Source organism: Pholcus phalangioides, unplaced genomic scaffold (assembly GCF_987345545.1).
Source record: "Pholcus phalangioides strain wild (caught in Gottingen) unplaced genomic scaffold, Ppha-v1.0 ptg000043l_1, whole genome shotgun sequence".
Taxonomy (NCBI): domain Eukaryota; kingdom Metazoa; phylum Arthropoda; class Arachnida; order Araneae; family Pholcidae; genus Pholcus; species Pholcus phalangioides.
Window position 1 is genome coordinate 4,519,975 of NW_028301629.1, and position 24,155 is coordinate 4,544,129.

The following is a 24,155-nucleotide window of genomic DNA, read 5'->3' on the forward strand; positions in this document are numbered from 1 at the left end:
CGGGGGGGGGGGGGGGGACCCCGCTTAAAGACCTAACCAGGTGGAAATATAGTAATGTTCTGAAATGGGTTTTCGATAGTAGTTGCTGGTTTTTCATCAAAGAAAAAAAAACTACTTTCTCCAAAAAAACCCAGCAAAAACACGATAGTTGCAAAACGAAAAAAAAGTCATGTATCTGCCACTTCTACTTAGGCATCTAGATGGCAGCACATCGAACCCAACACAAAATTCCAACGATTTCCAAACTTCAAAGCAGGGGTTGCACGACTTTTTCGGTCCAAGGGATACTTCTGTTGCTCACGAGCCGGAAACTGAAATATATCGAGTGATCGTACGATCCGTATTTCACGGGACGGTCCCGACTTGTCTATGAAATGCCCAGATTTTCAACGAATCTTTTTTCAAATTTATATTTCGTACTGATACCAAGGAATTGAAATTATAAATTATATGATGAGATAATTACCACTCTATGTACTACTCTAATTACCATAATATATATATATCTATTCTATAATATAAAATCACAAACAAACTCGAAAAGGGCCTGTTGCTAAGCAACCGAGTGACGGAAATCTGTTACGGAAGTGGGTTCGATTCATATATCGATATTCACATTCATATATCGTACATTCATATTCATATATTCATATATCGATATGATATCATATATCTGTGATTAATTTATAGTGTGAAAAATCAAAAAATGATAAGAATCGTTGTGGCCCCTGTCAGCCCTTCCTTTGTGGGGGGGGGGGGTCCATGCCGAGAGGTATATATATGTATAATATACACACACAACAGCAGTGCTCCCAACACAGGGTCGGGGTACCCGTGGAAGATTTCACGTATAAGTAAAAAGTTTTAATTTCCAGGGGGCCCTTGATGGATCTCATTGTTTTCTTGCTGCTTTAACGTTGAAAAATTTCGATAGCGGAAGCAAAAGATATATCCAGTCTGGGGCCCCACCAAAAGTATGCGAATTGGTGTCCCGGATAATTGGTTGGGGGGTCCTGGATTTTATTTGTTGGTAAAACGAATACAAATGAAAATTTTTCATGGTACTCGCTCCGTGGGATGGCCGACAAGCTTCCAAGTCGGGGCCCATGTTTACAGGTTTCATTTTGGGTGCCCTGGATTTTATTCGTTGGTAAAACGAATACAAATGGAAATTTTTCATGGCACTCGCTCCGGGGGATGACCGACAAGCTTCCAAGTCGGGGCCCTATGTTTACAGGTTTCATTTTGGGGGCCCTGGATGAATCTCATTCTTTTCTGTTATAGAATTTGCAACAGCCGAAGCCCGAGATAAAGCCAGTCTGGGGCCCCACCAAAAGTATGCGAATTGGTGTCCCGGGTAATTGGTTGGGGGCCCTGGATTTTATTCGTTGGTAAAACGAATACAAATGGAAATTTTTCATGGCACTCGCTCCGGGGGATGACCGACAAGCTTCCAAGTCGGGGGCCCCATGTTTACAGGTTTCATTTTGGGGGCCCTGGATTTTATTCGTTGGTAAAACGAATACAAATGAAAATTTTTCATGGCACTCGCTCCGGGGGATGACCGACAAGCTTCCAAGTCGGGGGCCCTATGTTTGCAGGTTTCATTTTGGGGGCCCTGGATGAATCTCATTCTTTTCTGTTGTAGAATTTGCAACAGCCGAAGCCCGAGATAAAGCCAGTCTGGGGCCCCACCAAAAGTATGCGAATTGGTGTCCCGGGTAATTGGTTGGGGGCCCTGGATTTTATTCGTTGGTAAAACGAATACAAATGAAAATTTTTCATGGCACTCGCACCGGGGGATGACCGACAAGCTTCCAAGTCGGGGGCCCCATGTTTACAGGTTTCATTTTGGGGCCCTGGATTTTATTCGTTGGTAAAACGAATACAAATGAATTTTTCATGGCACTCGCACCGGGGAATGACCGACAAGCTTCCAAGTCGGGGGGCCCATGTTTACAGGTTTGATTTTGGGGGCCCTGGATGAATCTCATTCTTTTCTGTTGTAGAATTTGCCACAGCCGAAACCCGAGATATAGCCTGTCTGGGGCCCCACTTAAAATCTGCGTATTGTGTCCCCGCTACTGGATGTGGGGCCCTGGATTTTATTCGTTGTAAAATTGATAAAAATGAAAAATTCTCACGGGGGTTGTCCGACAAGCTTGCAGGTCAGGGCTTCATGGAAATGTTGGCAGGTTGTAATTCGGTGCCCCTGAATGTATCTCATTGATTTTTGTGGTTTAACATTGTAAAATTTGCAACACATCGGTAGCCCAAGATATATCCAGTGTGGGGCCCCACTGAAATTCAGCGAATTGAATCTGGGGACCCCCATGGGGAAGTTTTCTGGGGATACTTGATGAATCTCATTTGTTTTTTGTTGCTTTATTATTATTTTCATTAAAATTCGCTTCTTCAGTAGGCTGGTGCTTTCACACGTCCCTTTCCCCTTTTCCATAGCACGTTGATGAAGTGGGACGAAATAAACAAGATATGTCCGGGAGAGAAGTGGGGGGGGGGGGGGTTGGCCGCCAAAGGCGGCAGGGGGGCAGAGCCCCCCTAGTATATATATATTTTTATTTATTTATTAATTTATTTGTCAATTCGTTTAGGATTCTTAATAAATGGTTTGCGAAAGAACTTCACGAACTGATTAAACTCAAGCAAAAGCTGCATTTAAAAACCAAAAAAAATTTCCATTTGATAAATTTCATCTTATCTGCATACAAAAGTATAGTTCCTCATGTTAGATTAAAAATTAAAATTACCAAAGAAAATTATTATTCTCGGCAGTTTAACAGATGCAATAACCCAGATACGAAATGGAAATTTATCATTAAATTATCAGGCACTAAAGATAAACAATCGGAATCGCGTTCTGAAACAAACCTCTCTGTACTAGCTAATAATTTTAATTCACATTTTATAAATATATGTCGTTCTAATTGTGTTATCCCTTATGATTTCACAAAAGTTCTTTCTTCTCCGTAATTTTTCCATTTTTTTCTCTCCTACTAACCCTTACGAAATCCTTCAAATTATTCGAAAATTACCTACTTCTGCTTCCTCCTGGTATTCGAAACTCTTTTATTTCAAAAACTCTCCCGTATTGCAGACTCCACTATAAACAGGATAGTTTGAAAAATGCATCAGTTATTCCAATTTATAAATCCTGTGATTCTAACGACCTTAATAACTACAGACCTATTGCAATCTTTAATTCTGTTTCGAAGCTGTTTGAAACCATAATAAAATCCCGACTTCTTCTCTTTTCTATATAAATAACTTTTTCTTCCCCAAGCAACATGTATTTCTACCTAACAAAAACAGAGAATCCGCTCTTCTAAATTTTACTTCTACTGTCTATACTAATACTCATAAATCTTAACAGTTGCTATTTTCTTAGATATTAGAAAAGCTTTCGATGGCGTTTCTTATGAAATCTTGATTGAGAAACTTGGTTTTTGTGTTGTAAGAGGTGTTTCTCTTAAACTTTTACGATCTTACCTTCATAATAGATAACGATTTGTTAAACGTGATGATAAATGCAGCAATATTATGAAACTGTTAATGGCGTCCCTCAAAGCTCTTTTCTTAGCCCCTTATTATTCCTCATTTTCATTAATGACTTTTGTAACATTAACATTGTTGGTAACTAATAACATTTGCTAATGATGGTCATTATTAATAACGCTGAAGACGACAAAACTTTAACTAACACGATTAATCAAGACTTAATTAAAGTGCGCAACTAGTTTTCAGCTAATAAATTAACTATTAATGCATCCAAAACTACATTTATCTATTTTTCATTACTTAATAACTCGCTACATAATATTGTTTCCCATGATTCTAACTACTCCATTAACGATTGTCATTTTAATCCTCTTAAACAAGTAAATTCTATCAAATATCTTGGTGTTTATGTTGACTCTAACCTTAAATGGAATTCTCATATCACAAAACTTCACAGCAAACAAATTTTTTTACCTCAAATATTTTATGTCAATTCCTCCTCTTTCCTTTTAGTTTTGCACTAATTTTTTCACTCTCAACTACTCTATGGTCTATCCGCTTGGAGCAGTGACTACATTACTAACTTATACCCTTTGATCACTTTGCACAAAAGAATTACTGATAACTATAAGGGGTCATTCAAGTATTACGTCAGCATCGATCGGGGAGGGGCTTTCCGATTTGCTGACTTTTGATGACAAGGGGTGAGGGTGATTTATAGATAATAATCGATTTATAAGTCATGCAAAAAACCCATTGCTTTTTTTTTTTTTTATGAAAACTCTTTTTTTTAATTCATTAAGGGGTTTGGTGAACGCGAATTTCCCAAAAAAAAAATATATATATATTTTTCGAATTTTTCAATTTTCAAATACTACGAAATTTTCTGTGTCTGTGTTCGACTTTTTGTTATACTTGTGCTGGAAATATTTTAAAAATATTTATTTTTCAATATAAACTGCTGGCATGCATTATATATACTAATGTGTTTATTCCAATAAAATTGAATTTTTTTCGAACATCACTCATTCAAATATCTTCAAAATTTGTGTCTCTCTAAACATTATGGTGTTACATACTTTAACGAGAGGATTTTTCATTAAAGTCATTTAAAAAAAATTTATGCCGCAAAATATGGGAAAATTTTAGGCGATTTTCGAAAAGAGTTTCATGTTATTGAAGTTAAAATTCAAGGAAAAACCAACAATTAAAATCCAAAATGCTTTTGTTAAGTTGTATAAAAATAATCGATTTGGGATAAAGAAAATTGAGTGCCTAAAATTAATAGGAAACTTTTAAATATTCCTTAAAGGAAAGAGATTTTTCCCATAGCATAGGAAGTCAAGATAGTGCGTCAACCCCTACCCCCCCCCCCGTTAGTACTTGGTAGGATAAAAATGACGCAAATTAGGCACAGAATTTTCACAACGCTTATTCTGGGTTGAGCGACTTGCTTCAAAAGTTGCCGGTTCAAATCCAGCTTGTGATTTCCCGAGCGCGCCCGAGTGGCGCAGTGGTAAGATGCTGGTCTTCCACCATGGGAGTTACCGTCGAGGTCCGCGGGTTCGAGAATCCGGGGAATAACAGAAACAAGTTCTTTACCTACCGATCCTGGGGCGACCACGATTTCCAATGGTTGGAAATTGCTGTATGGCGATATGTAACCGGAGTTGGTGTACGGTGAAGCGATTCTAATCTTTTTTAATACTGTTGAATCCGAATACAGTAAAACCCCTCTTTTGCGGACACCGGCGGGACAAAAAAATTTCGTCCGTAAAAAGAGGGGGTGACGGTTTGTCAGGGGTTGGGAAATAAAATACATGCTTTTATTATGCAAGGGGAAATTATTATTTGTCTGTAAAAGAGGGGTGACCCCATCTGAGGGGTGTCTGTTAAGGGGGGGGGTTACTGTATAACGAAAATATAAAAAATAACGGTTATAAATAGAGCCGGTCCGATTAATCGATCAATTGTTAATCGCAGTTAAAAGTAGTTGAGTTGATCGACTCGATCAATCCGATTAAAATTCAATTAAAATTTTCATTAAAAGTTTGTTAATTAATCTTTATATTTACTTGACAAAACCGATTACATTTCTTAAATGATGTTGTTCTTCGTAAGATTTTAGATAAATGACCATATTTAAATATTCTTGAATCAATAATTTTATCAATTTTTTTTTGGGATTGAGAAATATAAGTCGATTTTCAACGGGAACTTCGGAGGATTTCAGTTTCGAAATGAGTTTGATTGGAGTTTTAAAATAAGAGCCACTTATATTGTCCCCACTGTCAACAACATACAATATTGTCCCCACTGCCAACATCAGTTTTGACGTTCGGTAAACGTGTTCCCGCAATACAATTCCAATTGCAATAACTTCAAATCCCTGAACAGCACGCATTGACAGCTTGCCTCGACGCCTTAGAAGCCGCGATGTAGACTTTGAGAACCAAAGACTCACAGTGTATAGTCTGATATTATACTCAAGTACGTGTGAATATTGTTATAGTATCCATGTCATACGTAAACATATAATTTTTTTCATTTTAATTACAGTCGAATCCCGTTATAACGAACTCCAAGAGACCGGAGAAATCACTTCGTTATAAAGAAATTTCAGGTTTTCGCATTGTTCCTATGTAAACTTATCTGGTGGGTTAGAAAAACGTTCGTTAAAACGAGATTTTCGCTATAACGGTATCCGTTAAAACAGGATTCGACTGTATAATTAAATTTTCGTGTCTGTCTTTGAACCAACTGCACTATGTGGACAACCTCTTGTCCGGGGACCATAGCTTGAGATATTGTTTCAAAAACGGATTTCTCTCATTAAAATGGAATATTTATCGTGTATCGGATATTGCGAACGTTTTTCACGTTTCTGTGCGACTTCGTTATATCCGGGCTCGAAGTCAGCTTTACCATTTTTGAAACGAAATTCTCCACAATTGGAGAACCAATGGGACGGAGAAGGGCACTATGTATCGAATCAACGATAAACTCCGTTTATATGTATATTCAGAACGTTTTGAAATTCATTACGCTTTTCAAAAGTTTCATGATGTGAAAAAAATAATTAACGAAATTTGAAGGAGGGGAAAAATCGATATTTTTTTTTGAACCTAGTAATTTAATTTGCATATCAATTTTTGTTTATTGTCCCTTCACGATGACGCTGATCCGACTCAAAACCGGATTACTTTGCTCAAGAGGAGGAGAAATAATAATAAAAAAAAACTAATAATTCTCTTTTTGATGCTGATAATAATGAAGTTTTTTCCTGAAAATTCTTTTTAGATCTTTTTATCAGAATAACCTTCGTGAGTAACAAAGTTCTAATATCCTTATAAGAGGCGAAAAAAATCCCTCCCACGTTCAATTTTTTTTTCTCTCGAATGCAAGAGATTTTCCAGAAAAGCAATTAAGATTTTTGATCCTTGAAAATTACTCGATGAATTTTTCATTATTTTCCTCTTTCTGACTTCGTTTTTGTTCCATTTTTTTTTAGATTTCTAATAATGTTTAGAAGAGTATTATAACAGGAGAATAATATTCGAATGTCTCTGATTGCGTATTTAGGAGTTTGTTCTGTTTCTAGGCCTGGTTTATTTTCTGTATCTATCAAATTAAAATTAGACAAACGAGATGCTCTCGAGTTGAGAGTAATTTTGAGGAATGGAGAGCTCAGAGCCATCTGGTAATAAACATTCTCTCTATCTTTTGTGTATTTTGACTCAGAGTTCGGTTTCTTGAATAGGGGAGTGGGTAGTTGAGGGAAATTATTCCCAGTTGTGTTGAAAAGGTAATTATGAAGATGGGACATATAAAAAGTCGAGGATATCTACCTGAGGATATGCTTACCAGCTACCAGAAACTATGTCCTGAATGCATAAATCTTATTTTTTTGCAGTCCTGCGTGTCAAGATTGCATTAGGGCGGGAGTCTTAAATTGCCCTCGAAGTTTTTTCCCATGCCCACAGATCATTTTGTAGGGATATCTACTACTCTATATTCAATGACGATTGAATGTAAATATAAAATTTGATAAATTTCTCGGGCCATCGAGTATATTACGGTATTTAGAGCTTTGAAATGCTTTCTAATTTCACCAGTAACGCTGTACATCTGTAAAATTATCGTAAAAAAAAAATTCTGAAGAATTTTGAATAAATATCAGAATAAAATTATTGGCCTTCTCAAAATGTTTATCCGAAGGCGGGGCTGAATGTTTTATGGAGCCCTTGATTTCATATATTTCAGGACGGACCAATCTGCATCCAAACAGGCATTCATAAACTCACAAAAATGCTAGAAAACTCTTCTGTGAAAGAAATATTTCCAAGAATTACAGTGAAATATTGCTTCACAATTGATGTTAATTCATGAATTATGGAAGAATAGTTTTATAATTATTGAACAAAAAAAAAATTCAAATATACGAGGTGATTAGCTACAACATGCAAATTGCCCAACGCGGTTTCTGATGGAAATATGCTGTATTGTATATATGCTGATGGACAGTGCTTTTCTATAATTTCAGAATTCATTTGAAAAAAAAAATCATTAAAAAATATTTTCAGAGTGCGTGAAAAAGTTTCGGAAATAATCATAATTGATATTTAAAGACTGATAAATTACAGTCTTTAATTACAGTATTTGTGGCCCCTGTTTAAATCGGGGGCCCCCCTTTGCCTCATCGGTTAAGATGTTAAAGCACATTTCATCAAGGACTCGCGGATCTAGATTACAACTAATTCTAAACACTGATATATAACTAACCCGGCCTTCAGATATTTTTCGACTGGGTAGGTGGTTGAGGAAAAGTTGGTCAAACAAGTGACAGGCTCGTACTGTAGAACCCATACTCAAATACTGCCCCTAAAAAAATTAATTGCTTTCTGAATCACGTGTTTTGATGGAGATGATCGTGCGAAAACAACACCTGCATTCAACATTTTTGTTTTTTCGGCAACGACGTTTTACAGTACCCCTAAGTACCTTTGCTTTTATTATTTATGCATCTTATAGAGAGATGTGAAGTGGCTCGAGATTTAGTAGGGTTGCTCCGAGGGACTGTCGGCCCCGCTTCTACCGTTATCAATGATTCCAGCACACGATATCCGATTAAGCGTGGAAACAAATTGCTTTTTTAGCACCGTTAGCATAGGTTTGTGTATCAAAAACTAATGGAGAGGATCAATATTAATGAAGCTGCTGGAATGAATCAGACATCAAAATGAAATGAATGTTATACTGAATTGCAACTATTACAATACCTAAATTTTTAATTTTCATTACGGAAGTTAGCGCTCTTTATGAGCTCAATGGACAGCAAAAATAAAATACTTAAATGCATGCGTACTGAAGACAACTCAAATACTTCGAGGCCAGTACCCGCTCTCAAGTGTAGGTTTTTTCCAAGTTTTAACTTGGCAATAGCGAAAACGTTCAATTCTTATCTGGTATCGGGGCACTTTAACATTATGTCTATAGGCGAAAATTCATTTCCAAAGGATTGTGTTCGTCAAATCGTGGTAACTAATACTCATTCTTGTTCTCAAGGGTGCCGTTAACCAAAAAGGTTCGATAATTACTAAAATCCAGAAATACTACTGTATATTTATTGATTGCTCGTAAATGTTTGCTTTATGGTATAGAGAATCCTTATGCAAAGAAGAAAACATTACAGGCTTAATTTCCGGTATGAACATCCACCATTGCCTTCATTTGATAGGAATTGATTCTGTTATTGAAATTCATTTGAATGGTTTCGTGATGGAATGATTTCTATTGAAAGTAATAAATAACAATTCCATTCCTTTCGCAACATCAAAAATAAACTTCTGGTGCACGAGTTATTTATTCAACGCGATCGAGAGGATGGAAATAATTTCTTCCAGTAAAATGGCAATACCGTTCGTGAAGTGTTTGAGTGGCGTCAATATTGAAATGTCCATCCAAATATTTATTCAGGTTCGGATGACATATTATTTAAGACGAAATCGGGGCCGTCTTTCAAGGACCCACCGTCTTGTAATGCCTCCCCTCTCTTCTTTTTTCGCTATCGTCACAGCAATACATTGATATTAAATACTGTAATAATAACATTCATTTAGGTAGCTGTAGGCTATCCTCTCGAGAGGCTTAAAGCTCTCGATAAGTATTGTGTTTTGAAGGTTCGATATTGCGATATTTTCGGCTTAATAACGCCCAGTCTTTTCTCCCGTAGAAGTGTCATTAGGATGTATTTCGTTCTCGGATTTCGAGCGATTATCTTCGTTATAGTAAATAATATTTTCGGTGCTCGATTTTCTATTTTTGCTGCCTCTCATGAAGACCTCGTTATAATATCTTATTTCTCCCTCGAGACTAATCGGGTGGGTTTCAAAATATGGCGGAAGTCTCTCTCTCTCTCTCTGTTCCCTGTTTCGCCCTCTCACAAATTACTGAAAGCATTAGGAGGCTACTCCGAACGTCATCTTGAGATTCAATTTTCTTGCTTAGTATTGGCTCCGAGGCATCTCCGAAGACTAATATAAAGCTGTTAAAAGGACTTCATTTTCAGTGGAACGCTCTGAGATTAGTTGTGAAAGATAAACACCGAACTTGTTCTTCGGTAAACAAAAGAAGAGTGTGTGTGTGTTGGTGCTTAAAAGAGATTCCGGTGGCGAAATTATTGCCCCTCGGGCTGGTTATTTTTTTTTTTCTTTGTATTTTCATTCCTGTCTCTCGCTCAGCCTTTTCCCTCCCAGTACTTGCGTATCCTGGACATTTATTTAACTGTGTATTATTCGGTGTATGTAAGGCGGGCGTATTTACTCGCTTGAGTCCTTGCTGTCGTGGGCGTTTGTTTTGTGCCGTGATTGCTCGGGAAAATTGTGCGTTTTCTCTTTCAGTGTTCTTCAGTCTCGCGGACGAGTTAATTTAGTTTGACGCTATTACTGTTGGTTTTCAATATTACTGAGTTGTTTTCTTTTCCCATCAAACTTTGCTCAATCGCGATTCACGGAAGAAAATTAAGCACTACTTTGTGTGTTGAAATTTTCATTTAACGACGTGTGTGTGACTCGGGAGGGGCTGTTGAATGTATCCAAAATTCTGAACGATATACAAAAAAAAAAAAAAAATACAAGAGTATCTAAAAATGTTTTCTAATTTGTAAAGCAGACTTTTCTGTTCGTTTTGTGAGCCGTGAACCAACGGTGTGGCTGAGATGGAGGGCTCCTGCCCGAGACAATTCCTATTTTTTTGGAGATTTTCATACTATAAATTCTTTTCAGGGGCCCGTGAGATCCCAACCGAGTGATCCTGTAGCAGAATTTGGGCATACCGTGAACATTGGTCTGGTTAATGCGATGTTTCTCAAGTGTACATCGTCCTTGTCAGGAACGTTGCCTGACAAGGACGAACCTGGTATTGGACGCGCGATACCTCTAAACATTCTTTGGCACTTTAGGCGGGTATCTTATCGACCTGGGCTACCACACCCCGATCGGCCACAAATTTAATTTTCTATGAAAGTCACATTTATTTCGATCCCAAAAACAAGCTTTGTTATAGAGATGGATAGGGATTTTTTTTTCTCGGCTCACGATACATCGAATCAATTGACTTTCTTCATAGTTTGCAGAAGCAAACTTGAAAAAAATTACATTGTCTCTACTACTACTAAACCGCACATGCACCTCGTCCATATTCCTCTGCGGAACCTCTAACGAATTAATACATGCGGGAATGTGCGTGTAGTGAAACCTGTCGTGAAGTTTGCTTCTGTGTAATGCTCGTTATGTGTATTGCTGCCATCTGCCACCAGTTTTTCTAACTAGGAGTGAAGTGTAATGATTGAGTAATTTATCGCTGTAGGCCTGTTGCTTTCTGTGACGAGAGTTTCTAATGGGGAGATCGGCTCGCATTTGCGCCTCGAAGTTTGGAACCACAGGAAACCAACTTCAGCCGACCACCACTGCGGCGACGGTGGGGTTCGAACCCGGATCCTCGCAATGCGAGTCGGTCACTATGACCACTCTACCACCACAGCGGCACACTGTCTCTACTGGGGGATCGAACTCAGGACCTTGGGCAAAGCGCACTGACCTTTATACCTTATAAAGACGAGGTACAGTCGAATCCCGTTTTAACGAATACCGTTATAGCGAAATTTTCTTTTTAACGAACACTTTTACAATCTCCCAGATACGTTTGCATAGGAACAATGGAATTCCTTTATAGCGAAATTTCATTATAACGAAGTTATTTCTTCGGTCTCTTGGCGTCCGTTGTAACAGGATTCGTCTGTATATAGAGTGTTACCAACCCGCGGCAAACGAAGATAATTCGTTCCGGAATTACATTCGTTAGCAGAAACGTGATTTCCCACAGATTTTTCTATAGAAAATCGTTTAATTCGTTCCAGATAACGCCCAAAATTCAAAAAGACAAGTTTCTGAAAACATCGAAGAGCGCTAAATAAAACACCCGACCGACCGAAGGCTGAAATTAACAGCTTCAAAATTGGATGGATGAGAATCTACAGGAAGATGAGATACCGGATATCTTTTTATTTTACACTATGTACCCAAACAAAAACAGCTTTGAATGACTAGATAGTTAATTAATTATGGTCTTGATTAGCATCAGGATCGTCGTGATTGATAAATGACAAGCTTTCAAATTTATGAAAATGAGAAAATTCGCATTTTTACTCATTTTCATGAAAGAGACTAAATGTCAGCTTTTACCACGAACATGTACACGTTTTCACGCGTTTTTCGGGCTTTTACCGTAACACATACAAAAGCTAAGCTCCCAGAATATCCAGGCTGTTCAGTTTGATGCTAAGAGTCTTGCACTGAAAGAGCGCATGCACTGGAAATACGGGCTCATTTTTGTTTCAGTTCATTTTCTATTAGCGGAACACGAGTCCCGCATACTCTCTTTTATACAATCAAATTTGGTTATAACGACATCAAAAATTCGACGAATTTTTGTGCCGTTACAACCGAGTTGTCACTACAATCAAGATTGCAGTTTTCGAGGTATTTTTTTATGAAGAAATGTAATCAGATGCAATCTCAAATGCTTCGCAAGATGAACTGTTATTCCATTATGATCAGGGTAATCATATTTGTTCGAGAAGAAAAGCGGAAAGTGGTGTCATAAATCAGAGAGATCGCCAAAATCCTATGGCTGACGAGTAAACCTTGGCGAGGAATACAGTACACTGCAGTGACTCAAAATGTATTTCACGGGGGGAAAAAATTAATATGGTAAATAAGTGCGATGAATATTTATAGTCATATTTTCTGATTCTAGTAAAGATTAATAATTAGAATGAATTTCGTCCTTAAAAAAATGGGGGCAAATGGGACATTTTTGTAATGAAATTAGTCAGGAAGGGCGAAATTACGAGAAAATACAGTAACGTCCCGTATACGGGACATCATAATTAGGAGGACATCGGGACCTCAAACTTCTTAAAAAAAATACTCTTTTTCATCGTTAAGTATCAGAAAGGTTATAAAACTATGAAAAATGTGTCATTATATCAGAGTCGTGGAATTTGCATCGACGTTATAAGCAAGGTTCATTATCGTTCATTATTCTTTATGAGGGGATCGGCCCAGACCTCCATGATAGCGTCACAGCTAACGTCGTTATAACCGAGTTTGGCTATGTTTTTGTACGAAAGAAAATACTCGGATGTAGCTCCATATTCCAGCGGTTTCTCGACCGTCAGATTCGCAAACTCGTATAAGTCGCACTTCTCTCTCTCGCAATTACGAACTACTCACGCTCTAATCTGGGATCTTCCCTGCTATTAATCCCATGGATTACAACGCAATCAGCCGAAGAAGATCAAAGAGATTTAGGGGGAATGTCTTTCCCAATCTCACCGAGTTCCAAATCAGGCCTTTGATGGTAGTAGGAGGCAAAACAAAACTTTATATCGCTCTGACTGATTGGAAACAAATTAGATCAGGAAACTTATAGAAACAATTCATTAGATATCTTTTGAATCGAATGTAAATCGGTTTTTTCCCTCAAAGTAAATATATCCTGTAATTTTTGTTTTTGTTTCATCATTTATTTTAAATGGAGGAAATTTTATTTACGGGGAAAAAAAACCAATTAGGATACAAAAAAATAAGTGGAGTCACTTTCTCCACACTCCACGTGCAATGAGTGGATTTTACCTTAATGTTCATAGAAGCATGTATCAAATCAACTCTTGAATAAGAGCGATGCCCGCAACCGCACTCTCTCTCTCGCTCTCTTCCGTCTCTTTTCCGCACAACTACCGCTTTACGGTTCCATGTTCCGCAATTTCAAAGTCACTGGACCCCTTAATTGATGCCTCTTCGGTGATTTAAAAATCATTTTCCCGCATCTTTAATTCCTCAATTTTGTCCTTTTTCGAAAGAGAAATAACTTGTTCGGGTGGATGAACGGGGGGTATGAGGCGGATACGGATGAGTATCATCCGCTTCCCCCTCTCATCCTTCACTTTTTTTGGTCTCATTTTAATTAACTTCCGATATCCGCTTTGCCACCCACAGCTACGATCTTTTTCTGTTTTTAAACGAATTTATGCTAGTTTTTTTTTTTAGCTCTAAATCTTTTTTTCAAATTAATCCTTGAGCAAATTGGATGTTTTTTAGCATATGGGAATATCGACATTTTTCCTATTTTTTTTTTTTTTTTGCAAACCGTTATTACTATCGGAACTTTTATTAGGGAAATTCTCCTCTTATACGGTAGGTAGGGGGAAATTGATTTATTAAAAATATATATTGCTCAAAAAATTTCTCATCGAACTAATTTGTCTCTTATTTAGCCGCTCCGTGTGATGGCAATACGGTGGAATGTCGTTTATATATACGAGCAACACAATTTTGAACCGGTTTACGAGCGATAATTTGCAATACGAGTAAAAATTTTGCGGTTTGTGTATTTGAATTTGTGTTACTAGGTTCTTCGGATAGTGAGCACTCATCTCGACAAACTTAAACGGGAATTTATTAATAGGAAAAAAAAAATTAGAATAACGACGTACATTGAAGATGACGATCCTATTCGTCGTTTTTACACACACTTCACCTTTTTCATTTTGGAATGTTCACCTCAGTTCTCGCGATTTTCGTTGTCCTGAAGCTTATTCCTTCTTTGGCTCTTGAGCCTTGTACCGTAACTTGATGACGCGCATACAAAACACTACATCCCCACGCAAGATTGGGTTTACATATAAACACAACTGAACACAGTTTGTTCTGTTCTTTGAGGAATTTTACTTTGAGGCTTGAAGTACTTCAGCAACGGTCCGGCATCTGGATTCTTCTTGGACGCTCTGGTCGTTATCACCTCGATGATCTCGACGTCATCTATCGCCGAAATCCCGAAGTAATCCTTTCTGGAGGGGCTTCTTTGCCGGTCGCCACGTCCCTGCAAAATATGGTAGACTCGCGGAACTTCTCGGACGCCAACTCGTCGGACCGATTGGCATCCATCAGGACGCTCACGTGTTCAGGAACGACCGCATCACGTCGGACATCGACGTTATTCCACTCTCGGGTCTTATGTCGAAGCCCTTTATCAACCGCAGGACGAGGGTGTCCCCGGTGGCAACCAGGATTCGTTCCGCCTCGGAAAACTTGAGGCAGATGCGCGTACTTCATGAAGTACTGAATGTGCCCCATCTTATGATGAACGGTAATGAAATCATCCCCGGTTCTGTCCGCGAACATTTTGATCCAGAAGTCCAATCCATCGGACGAATCGTGTGCAGACGCGTGGCAAACCATCTTCTTGATTTTGGGACTGTCGAATATAGACTTCTTCCAGAACGACTTCGTCATCGGCTTCAATCTCAGCGAAGTGAAAAAAACCCTTCGGCCATCTTCATTTTCAGCACCGTCATATTTTTCGCTTTTAATGTCAGAGCGACGTCCACCGATGGCTTCTCGGTTTCCTTGCTATGCTTCTCGAATTCCCAGAAATATTTCCTGACTGGTTTAACGGTGACGTCTCCAAGATATCCACAAGTATGCCATTTCGTCATAGTCGCGAGTTTCCGCTATGATCCTCCATTCCAGATCCAGTTCCATTTGTAGGTTGCACTCCTCCTATTTGCTTCTGCTATCGGTTGTACTGCAATGGTGAGTTTTACCGACCTTCTTGCGTTGTAATTCGCAGATTTTGTTGGTGTTGAAAAGCTCAGTCATGTCATTCCCAATAATAAAATAAAATGTTCACTCCTCAATAATCTATATGAAGGATTATAATGCTTATTATGAGTAAATGCGATTAAATATGATGAAAATGAAAAATTAAGAGTTATATACATATGTATAATATAATATTCTGACTCATACGCTTACAACATCGAAAAGAAAGCTGAAGTGATACACATAATAATTTTCTTTTTTTTTAGAACAAAAAAGGACTTCATCAGGGCCAATGGGTGGGCTAACCACCAAGTAACGTAATGCAGAAATAATTTATCATGATTAGCATGAAATTTATGCCAAATATTTTTTCACCAAACATACGAGACCAAGTCCCCCACAAGAAGTACGGCCCCCTTTTTTGATATACTTATCAATTTACAGAAATGTATAGAGACACTTTACAGACCCTGTATTGTCGGTCTGTGTACATGCGGAAAAATTTTTCGGTCATGGAAACATGAGTTTTTCTTTACTGTTATAGAAAGAAATTTCAGCGAGATGTTGAAATTCAGATAGTGAAAATCTATTAGAGAACGCGTCTTTGCATGAAATGTAATTTTTTTTTTTGCATTTTTGCGTCTTGGCGGATGTTGCAGTTCCCCACCAACCACGTCATGCCCGTGTTAAGGGTTAATCCCGTTTCTTAAGGTTTTATTCTGAAATCCAAAAACGGATCAGATTACATCTCCCGGCGCATAGTCATCTCCTGACGAATTGCCGTTGCTAGTTGATGCGAAATACCCAGCACTGGTCTCTCGTCTCGGTTTTCTCCACTTAGGTAGAGATATTGATCAGTCAACGGCAAAATGGTTGCTTAAAAACAACCATCGGTGAGTTTTTTCTTTTTTTAATATTATATGAAACCCTTTATACATAAAATATTCTCACTACTACAATACAATATTAGCACATCGATTTACATTCTCAACAATTTTCAGAAGTTAGAAGATCTTTTACTACTTCCCTCACATCATATATATTTTCAAAAATAAAATCCCGAACATTGCAAACATTCTCGATATCTACAATATTAAATATAATTTCACTGAAGTGATTTACTTTGCCACAAATTGCAAAATTTACCAATCTTTTACAGTACATCTCCATTCAGAGAAAGGTGATAAATTAGTCGTTCAAATTTACAGAATATTGATATCATTCAAATGTCGTATTGTAATTAGAAAATGATTGGAAGTAAATTACACACACGCGCATTTTTTTCGATAGATGAACGTTTGTGAATTTTAAAGTTCACAAGACAACCCGTGCGTTGCTAGTCGATAGATGGCAGCACTTCGCAATGAGGTTTTTTCCCATTAAGATATCTCTTATTATCTTAATTAGAAGAATGATGTTGATGAGAGAAGAATGAAATTCTTTAGATAACTTCGAGATCTTGGAGCTTTAAGATCTTCTTCGGATATTTTCATTGAAGAATGAGAAAGAAGTAGGAAGATTAGTGTTTGTGTGTAATGATAAAAGGCTGGGAAAAAAAGAGAAATAACAAGGACATTCTCTCTCGAAAAGAAATTGGACGTCTCTTTCTTTGGGATTTTTTTTAAGGATATTTTCCTCGTAACGATTCGCTTTTTTAAGACTTTTCCCATTTTTACGAAATCCTTTGTACTGTATCTTTAACTTCTTATTTTTCCTCTTAATAAACGATCTGTATTTCATACGTGTTTTATTTTTTTACTCGTTCTTCATTTCCTGGAGGGATTCGTATTTTTTTCCTCATTTGACAAGTCCATGGAGACAGACTTCCGAAAAATTTTCGGTTATTTATTTTGTAGTTGGTTGATAATTTTCTTCGACTGCCCTGAAAAGACTTGCGTGGGGGTCGTCTAGGAATGTGTCGTCGAGAATTCGTGGCGTCTGTAGAGCCTATTTATTTTGCAGCGTTGTTACGTTCCGAAATTTTTTTTTATCGCGTGACGTCTGACGGTAACGCTTCCGTTCTTGTTATTACAGTTGGTGCCGCTTATTATAATCACGTATAATGTTATCATTTCGGGTATTGTTATCACTTTTGCAAAGAACGGAACGGACCGGTATCGTAACATATGGGGAAAAAATTCGTTTTTAGTTACCGGGGCTTCGGATAATGTTATTTCTTTTGCGCGTTCTGAAGCTAAGGTTTAACGAAACTTATTCCCCCCCACCCGTAAGTTATATACAGTCAAACCTCGTTAATGAGTCACTCTTGGGAGAGCAAAAATATGACTTGATAAGCGGAGTGACTCGTTAAGCAGAGTGAGCCATAGCTGTGCCAATTCCTGGTTGAGGATAATTGGTACTTCCAAAAAGTGATCCGGTAAGCGGAGTGACGTGTTAACCGGGTGACGCACTAACGAGGTTTGACTGTATATCAGGTTGAAGGACTATGTAGGGAGCTAGAAGGTGTTCTCTCCCCCCCCCCTCAACTCCCTTGTTGACAAACATTTCCGTACTTGACAAACAAGTCGTATCCAGTCAGTAGTATCCGCTATGACCATTGTACGTGTGGGCTGAGCTGCTTTGAAGGCAAATAAATCGCGTAATAAAACCCTTAACTTGATCAGTTTCTTTGAGTTGGCCAGATTCAAATCTCTTTTTTTCGAGAGATTCTCTCAAGGGGTCATTCAAGTGTTACGTCAGCATCGATGGGGGTGGGGGGTTCCTATTTGCTGACTTTTGATGACAGGGGGGGGGGGATTGGATGATGCTTACGACACCAACCACCCTTTATGAAGATATGAAATATTCGTAATTTCATCTTATTCGGTGCGCCAAAACCGAGGGGGGGGGGAAACTTTCGATGGTTAATGGGTACCTGAACTAACATTCTACCTATTGATAAGTCCCCTACAAATTTTCGAGAATTGTGAAATACTTCAGAGATTATTTTCCTTCAATAATTCCAAAATTAGTGGTCTATGTCGTAATATTATATTAGTGGTCGAATGTCTCCCGCGGGCCATGCGATGAAGTCCACTTAAGTACGGGATAGTTTATTTTATTTTTTCAGGGATGGGAGGTTTCTGTTTTATAAGTTTTATAAGAATTCTGTGTTTCGTTTCACAAAAGCATTTGTTGCATATTTTTTGGTCTTGATGGAGGTAATATTCTGTTTTTCCCAAGTCTGCATTAAAATATGTGGGCCCCCTCGTATTTAAGGAAACTCAGCTGTAACGATTTTCAAGGACTATGAAATTTCGTCGTTACAATGCAGTGGTGGCCAACTTCCCATTTTCGATGTCCAGCATAATGGTTACCTGCAGTGTCTTGTACCGCACCAGTGGCAACACTCTGACGTATAAATAAAATGACATTAAAAAAGATGAAAGAGGGTCGCTATGCCCTGGAAAAGTCAAAATAAGCATTATTTTGGGTAAAATTCCCTTTTTTTTTTTTGTTTTTTTTTTCTATGGTGCCTAAAAATTTTCTCTGGACTCTAGTTTTTTTTGCGATTTGTCGAGCCCTGCAGTAGAGAAATCATCAAAAAGTATATTGGCAAGAAAAGGCCATATTAATGAGAGAAGGGAACCTACTTCTCCAAAAAAATACACGCTTCCATGATATTACTGAAAATTTACAGATATTTCTTCCGCTAGCATTGAACGTAACTGCAAAATTTCCTTGTTGATGGTTCCCCTATTTCTTTTGCTATATCGTCCCTTTCTTAAGGCAGAAACAATCCCAAAGCGCCCTTCCTTAAGCAAACCTTGGATGGGGTCCTAAATGGATTTTTAGTTACTTAATCTCCCCCTCCATGGACTGACATCGTTCATTATAGGATACACTGTGTTGCAGGTTTTGGCGAGATTTACCCGAATTCCGAAGTAACATGAACGACAGTTTCTTTAATTATAATTTACTTAAACATATATTTTGCATATTTAAAAATTTTATTGCTATATTCCCATACGTCAAGCGAAAATTATAAAACGAACGGATTCATAATTTTGTGTTGTTTTTTTTCCAGGACGGTCGCCTCCAAAGCGGTGATCACATCCTACAGATTGGCGAGGTGAACCTTCGCGGAATGGGTTCCGAGCAGGTGGCGATGGTGCTCCGTCAGTCCGGGAGCCACGTCCGGCTGATAGTGGCCCGGCCAGTCGATCCGACGTCCAGTGACTACGCTGCTCTGCGTAGCCACGCAGCTCCCCTGGTCCCGACGCGTATCCTTGCGGATCCCGAAGAAGTCGAGAAACACCTCGGAATGTTCCAGCAGAGTCGGAACGGTTTCTCGGAGCCCCTGCCTTACAAAGGGCCTCCAGACATCGGCACGAACTTCGTGTACCAGCGAGAGCTCAACGGGTCCGACGAATACTATCCCGTGAGTACCATCTTTTTCGAATTTCAAATCGTAATAATTTTGAAATAGCGCCGCTGAATCATCATAAAATCCTGATTAACACCTCCTTAAAACAGATTTACAGCAGGGGTGAGCAACCTCCGCCACGCGGTCAAATGAAGCCCGTCATGGGGCTCCATCCGGATTGCGAAAGGTATCCCAGCAGTAAAGTATCAGTGCACATAACACGATAATACTTAAGCTGACTATATTTCGTCTATAAGAATACGGGAAATCTGGATGCGAACGGATTACCGCTAATTATCGCTAAAAATTGTGAAATGCGAAGTGAAGTTGTTAATTACAACCAAAAAATTTCCAATGGCAAGTCGCCAATTACTGCCAAAAAAAAAAGAAAAAATCGAGTAAATCAAGTTGCCGGTTGCAGTCAAAAAAATTGTCAACGGCAAGCAAAATTGCCAATTACAGCAGAAAACATTTTCAGGGCAGGTGAAGTTGCCATCTATCCCAAAATTGCTGGGGAATCGCTAATGGCTGGAAATAGGAGGACTACTGGTAGTCGCAAGAGGTAAAAATGTAATTCATGAAAAAAAAAAAAAAATGGTGTCACAAATATGTGAGATGAATATATTTATATGGCCACATAATTAATCATGATAGTCACAATTAATAATATAATTTATAAATTATGAAAACAATCTTAATTCATGATTTCAAAAATCCAATTGAGAGCCTCGTTGAAAGTAAGGGAGAAAAAAAATGGATGTTTCATAAAAAAGTTGGGACGGCCAGAATTACGGGAATGTCCCGTAAAATATGGGTTTTATCGTCATCCTATTTACGCAAATTTCTGGCCCGTGAGCGGCAGCAATACAGCCCCGCTGACCAGAAAGGTTGTGCATACCTGATTTTCAGAGAATCAAATGTTATTCATGTAAGTCATAAGTGAAGTATACATCGGTATTCATGACGATTCATCAAGAAATTTCATGGAGATGGTATGGCACCTTTGTGACGCATCCGAACAGGGTCGCAAACGCAATTTTCATGCTGTGGTTGGCGTTATTCAACTACAACTGCTTATGAATTTTTTGATGTCACATATTTGTGAACCTTCCCCTGCAACACCAACCGAACAATGTCGAGTTCACAAACGTGAAAATGATATGTTACGAAAGAGTTGACCTAGATGAGTAATAGGAACGGTATTCAGATTGGTGATTCTAAACCAGGCGTCCATTGACACCTTCGGAATTCTTGGAGCGGTTTCGGAGTTCATGAGCTTGAATGAGAAATAAAAATTTGTTTTCTCAATATTATCTGTTCAATATCATTCGGTGAAGGAGTCCATGACTATCTTGTTCGTAAAGGGGTCGTTAACCACCTTGTTGGCAATGAGGGGTGTCGTTGGTCTTCTTTATTATTTTGACAAAGGGTCCATCGAACGCAAAAGAGACCGTCCTCCCTTCCATCCTGCCATAGATTTGATGATTAGAGTAATGAATCATAGGACTGGTGTATGATTACCCTGGTAAGAGGGACCTTGCAAAACGCTCTTGAGATACTCAAGGGATTTTTCAAAAACAAGTAATTCCCATGCTTCTAATTGATGTTAAGCATATAGTTGGTGGTTTATGGTCGCGTCTTTCAGCACCGTCTGTACCTTCATTGCATTTTACTTGTGGGTAAAAAGATGCATTTCGTGCTTTTCTGCGTTCTTGTCTCTTGCACGACTGTACGTTTGCGAGCCGCCTGCATTCTTGCAGGTTTCGATTGTTCCGATTCCGATTCGCCCGTGTGCATCCCGCCTCTTCTAGAAATCCAGGTATGTTTAGAGTTGGATGTGAAATAGAATTGAATCAGGAGTTTTCTTACCCTTGCGAACCTGGACAGCATACGTTTCTAACGTTTTAATTCGAGTGGAACCATTGATGGACACGAAACCGTTCCATAAAACTCTTGATGGTTATGTCATCAGAATATTCTAGGGAATACAAACACAAATATTTTCATTTATAACAACTAATGAAAAGCTGTGTAGCTTTTTTTTTTTTTTTTGATACCGTAGAACCCCTGAAATATCCATGCAGAACCCTCATCGGTTCATCTTACACGGACCCTTTATGCCAATAAGATGGACAGGGACCCCCCGGCTAATAACATTTAGAAGGCCAAAAAAAACCTTTACAGCATTATACTCAGCATATGAGAATGAGAAAACGATAAGCTTATTGTTCTCTCAACCGGGGGGGGGGGGTTCATTCTCCCCTGGGGCGTTTCCGAGAACCACTGGTCTCTAGATGTTGCGTGTGTAATTTTTTACCTGAAGCCGTAATTTCTTGTCAGAAACGGCGTTTCGGGAAATCTAGCATTTTTATTTATCGTGGCGTTGACGTCCATTCGTATCACCGACGCATCACGGCACCGATTATTAAATGTAATATGGTGCTTCGGACAGCTGAGTGGGGGGGGGGGGGCACCACTGAAATTGCCGGACATCGATTGAAATAATTGCCCGCTTTTTTTCGTGAATATCATCTCAACGACTTCTATCCAGGATATTCGATAGTTATTAAAAGAAAACCCAGTCTATTCGGCTTCCCAGCCTCGAAAAGACTAATAACACGTTAACATCTGAGCACTTACTCTTACATGGCTTTCGACTTTGGCCATTCTATCTTATCATTATTATCATTATTGTTGTTATTATTATTTTTATAATCGATATTAGTGATCACGCATGACCAATATCGCCGTCTTTCTCTCTGAAGGAAATATCCTCCTAATCTTTTAATGAGACTTTGTTATGTGAGGTATTCGTGCTTAACTAGTTGAATGTCGTCCTCCCAACGGTAGAGATAAATGCGATCTCCTTGTTTGAGGCATCGGAGATAATGGAATAGATTTTGGAGGGGGTGGGGGGGCTCGTCGAAATGGTTCTTGTGCCTTTTTGTGTGTGTGTGTGTGTGTGCTCTCCTTTCCTCGCACTCCTCCGGGATACACGCCCCGGGGCGGTCATTATGTTCGACTAATGACCCTCGGCACGTCAGAAAGCAATTAGACAAGCCATTCGAACTACATAAGAAGTAAAGATAATCGATTTTTTTCTTACTTTGTGCGTGATGTGTGTGTGTCTTCGGTAGTTTCGTGGAGGAGAAAAATCATATCGTGATGTATATATTGGAGTAACGTGAAACATTTTGTGCAAGTTCTTTTTTCGGCCGATGGATTTCTGTTACACTAGTTACTGTGTTCTTGTTAGTATTGATTTCTTGAACTGCTTGACTTCAGTTACTCTTTGGGTACTTTGTGTTTGTGTCTTTTCTCTCTCCTCCATCTTCAAACAACGGACGAAAAATCGCGATATCGGAAGGCAAAGCTTTGAATAAACTTTTCCACTAGGCTGTTTGTTTTTGCGATTAGATAGCGGCTAAATTGATTGGCTGTTGACAAAAGAAAGCATCAAGAGGAAAAAAGATAAGGCTTCTTGCTCTTCGGGAGACATGTTTCTTGAAAAGATGATTGAGTTGACCATGAAGAGTCACGAAACCACGTGGTCGATGCCACATATTACAACATAGTCAATGCCGCTTATTAGAATCACGAATAATGTAATCACTTGGGTATTGTTATCTTCGGAACGATGTAATGTCATTACATAGGGAAAAATTCGTTCTCATAGCTATAGGGACTTCGGCTAATGTTATCAATTTTTTCCGTTGCGAGTTTTTCCGTGCGTTTTTTTGAAGCTAAGGTTTTACCAGACAAATTTTTTTTCTCTGAAGTTACGTCTTCTAAAGCTTCACAAGCCATGTCCATTTTTGGAGGAAACATTAGTCCCGGACGCCTTCGAGCAAAAACTATAGGCTGGACCTCGCATCCTGCAGAATCTCTGCAGGCCAATCAAGTATTCCTAGAATCTTCGGAGGATGATACACCTGAGGAGAAATCCGTCGTATATTACACGGATGGCTCTAAACTGGAATCAGGTACAGGAGCTGCCTGTATAAAAACCGTGGGAACGGAGATCGTGCATAAATGGGCTGCTAAACTAAAAGAAAATAATTCAGTATATCAAGCTGAGATGCTCGCTATATTTACAGCAGGTCTGGATG

The 24,155-nt window shown here is 38.7% G+C and overlaps 1 protein-coding gene across 6 annotated transcripts in view; it reads left to right on the forward strand.

Annotated features, from left to right (window-relative positions):
- Positions 1-24,155, forward strand: part of LOC149063817 (multiple PDZ domain protein-like) — a 689,010-nt gene that overhangs the window by 241,290 nt on the left and 423,565 nt on the right. For all 6 annotated transcript variants that reach the window (XR_016196092.1, XM_089255618.1, XM_089255619.1 and 3 more), the window contains exon 8: positions 19,708-20,061. Coding sequence is in view for 5 of the 6 variants with exons in the window: in XM_089255618.1 (XP_089111744.1) it covers positions 19,708-20,061 (354 nt within the window). In the remaining variant the exon portion in view is untranslated. The remainder of the gene's footprint in view (positions 1-19,707; positions 20,062-24,155) is intronic.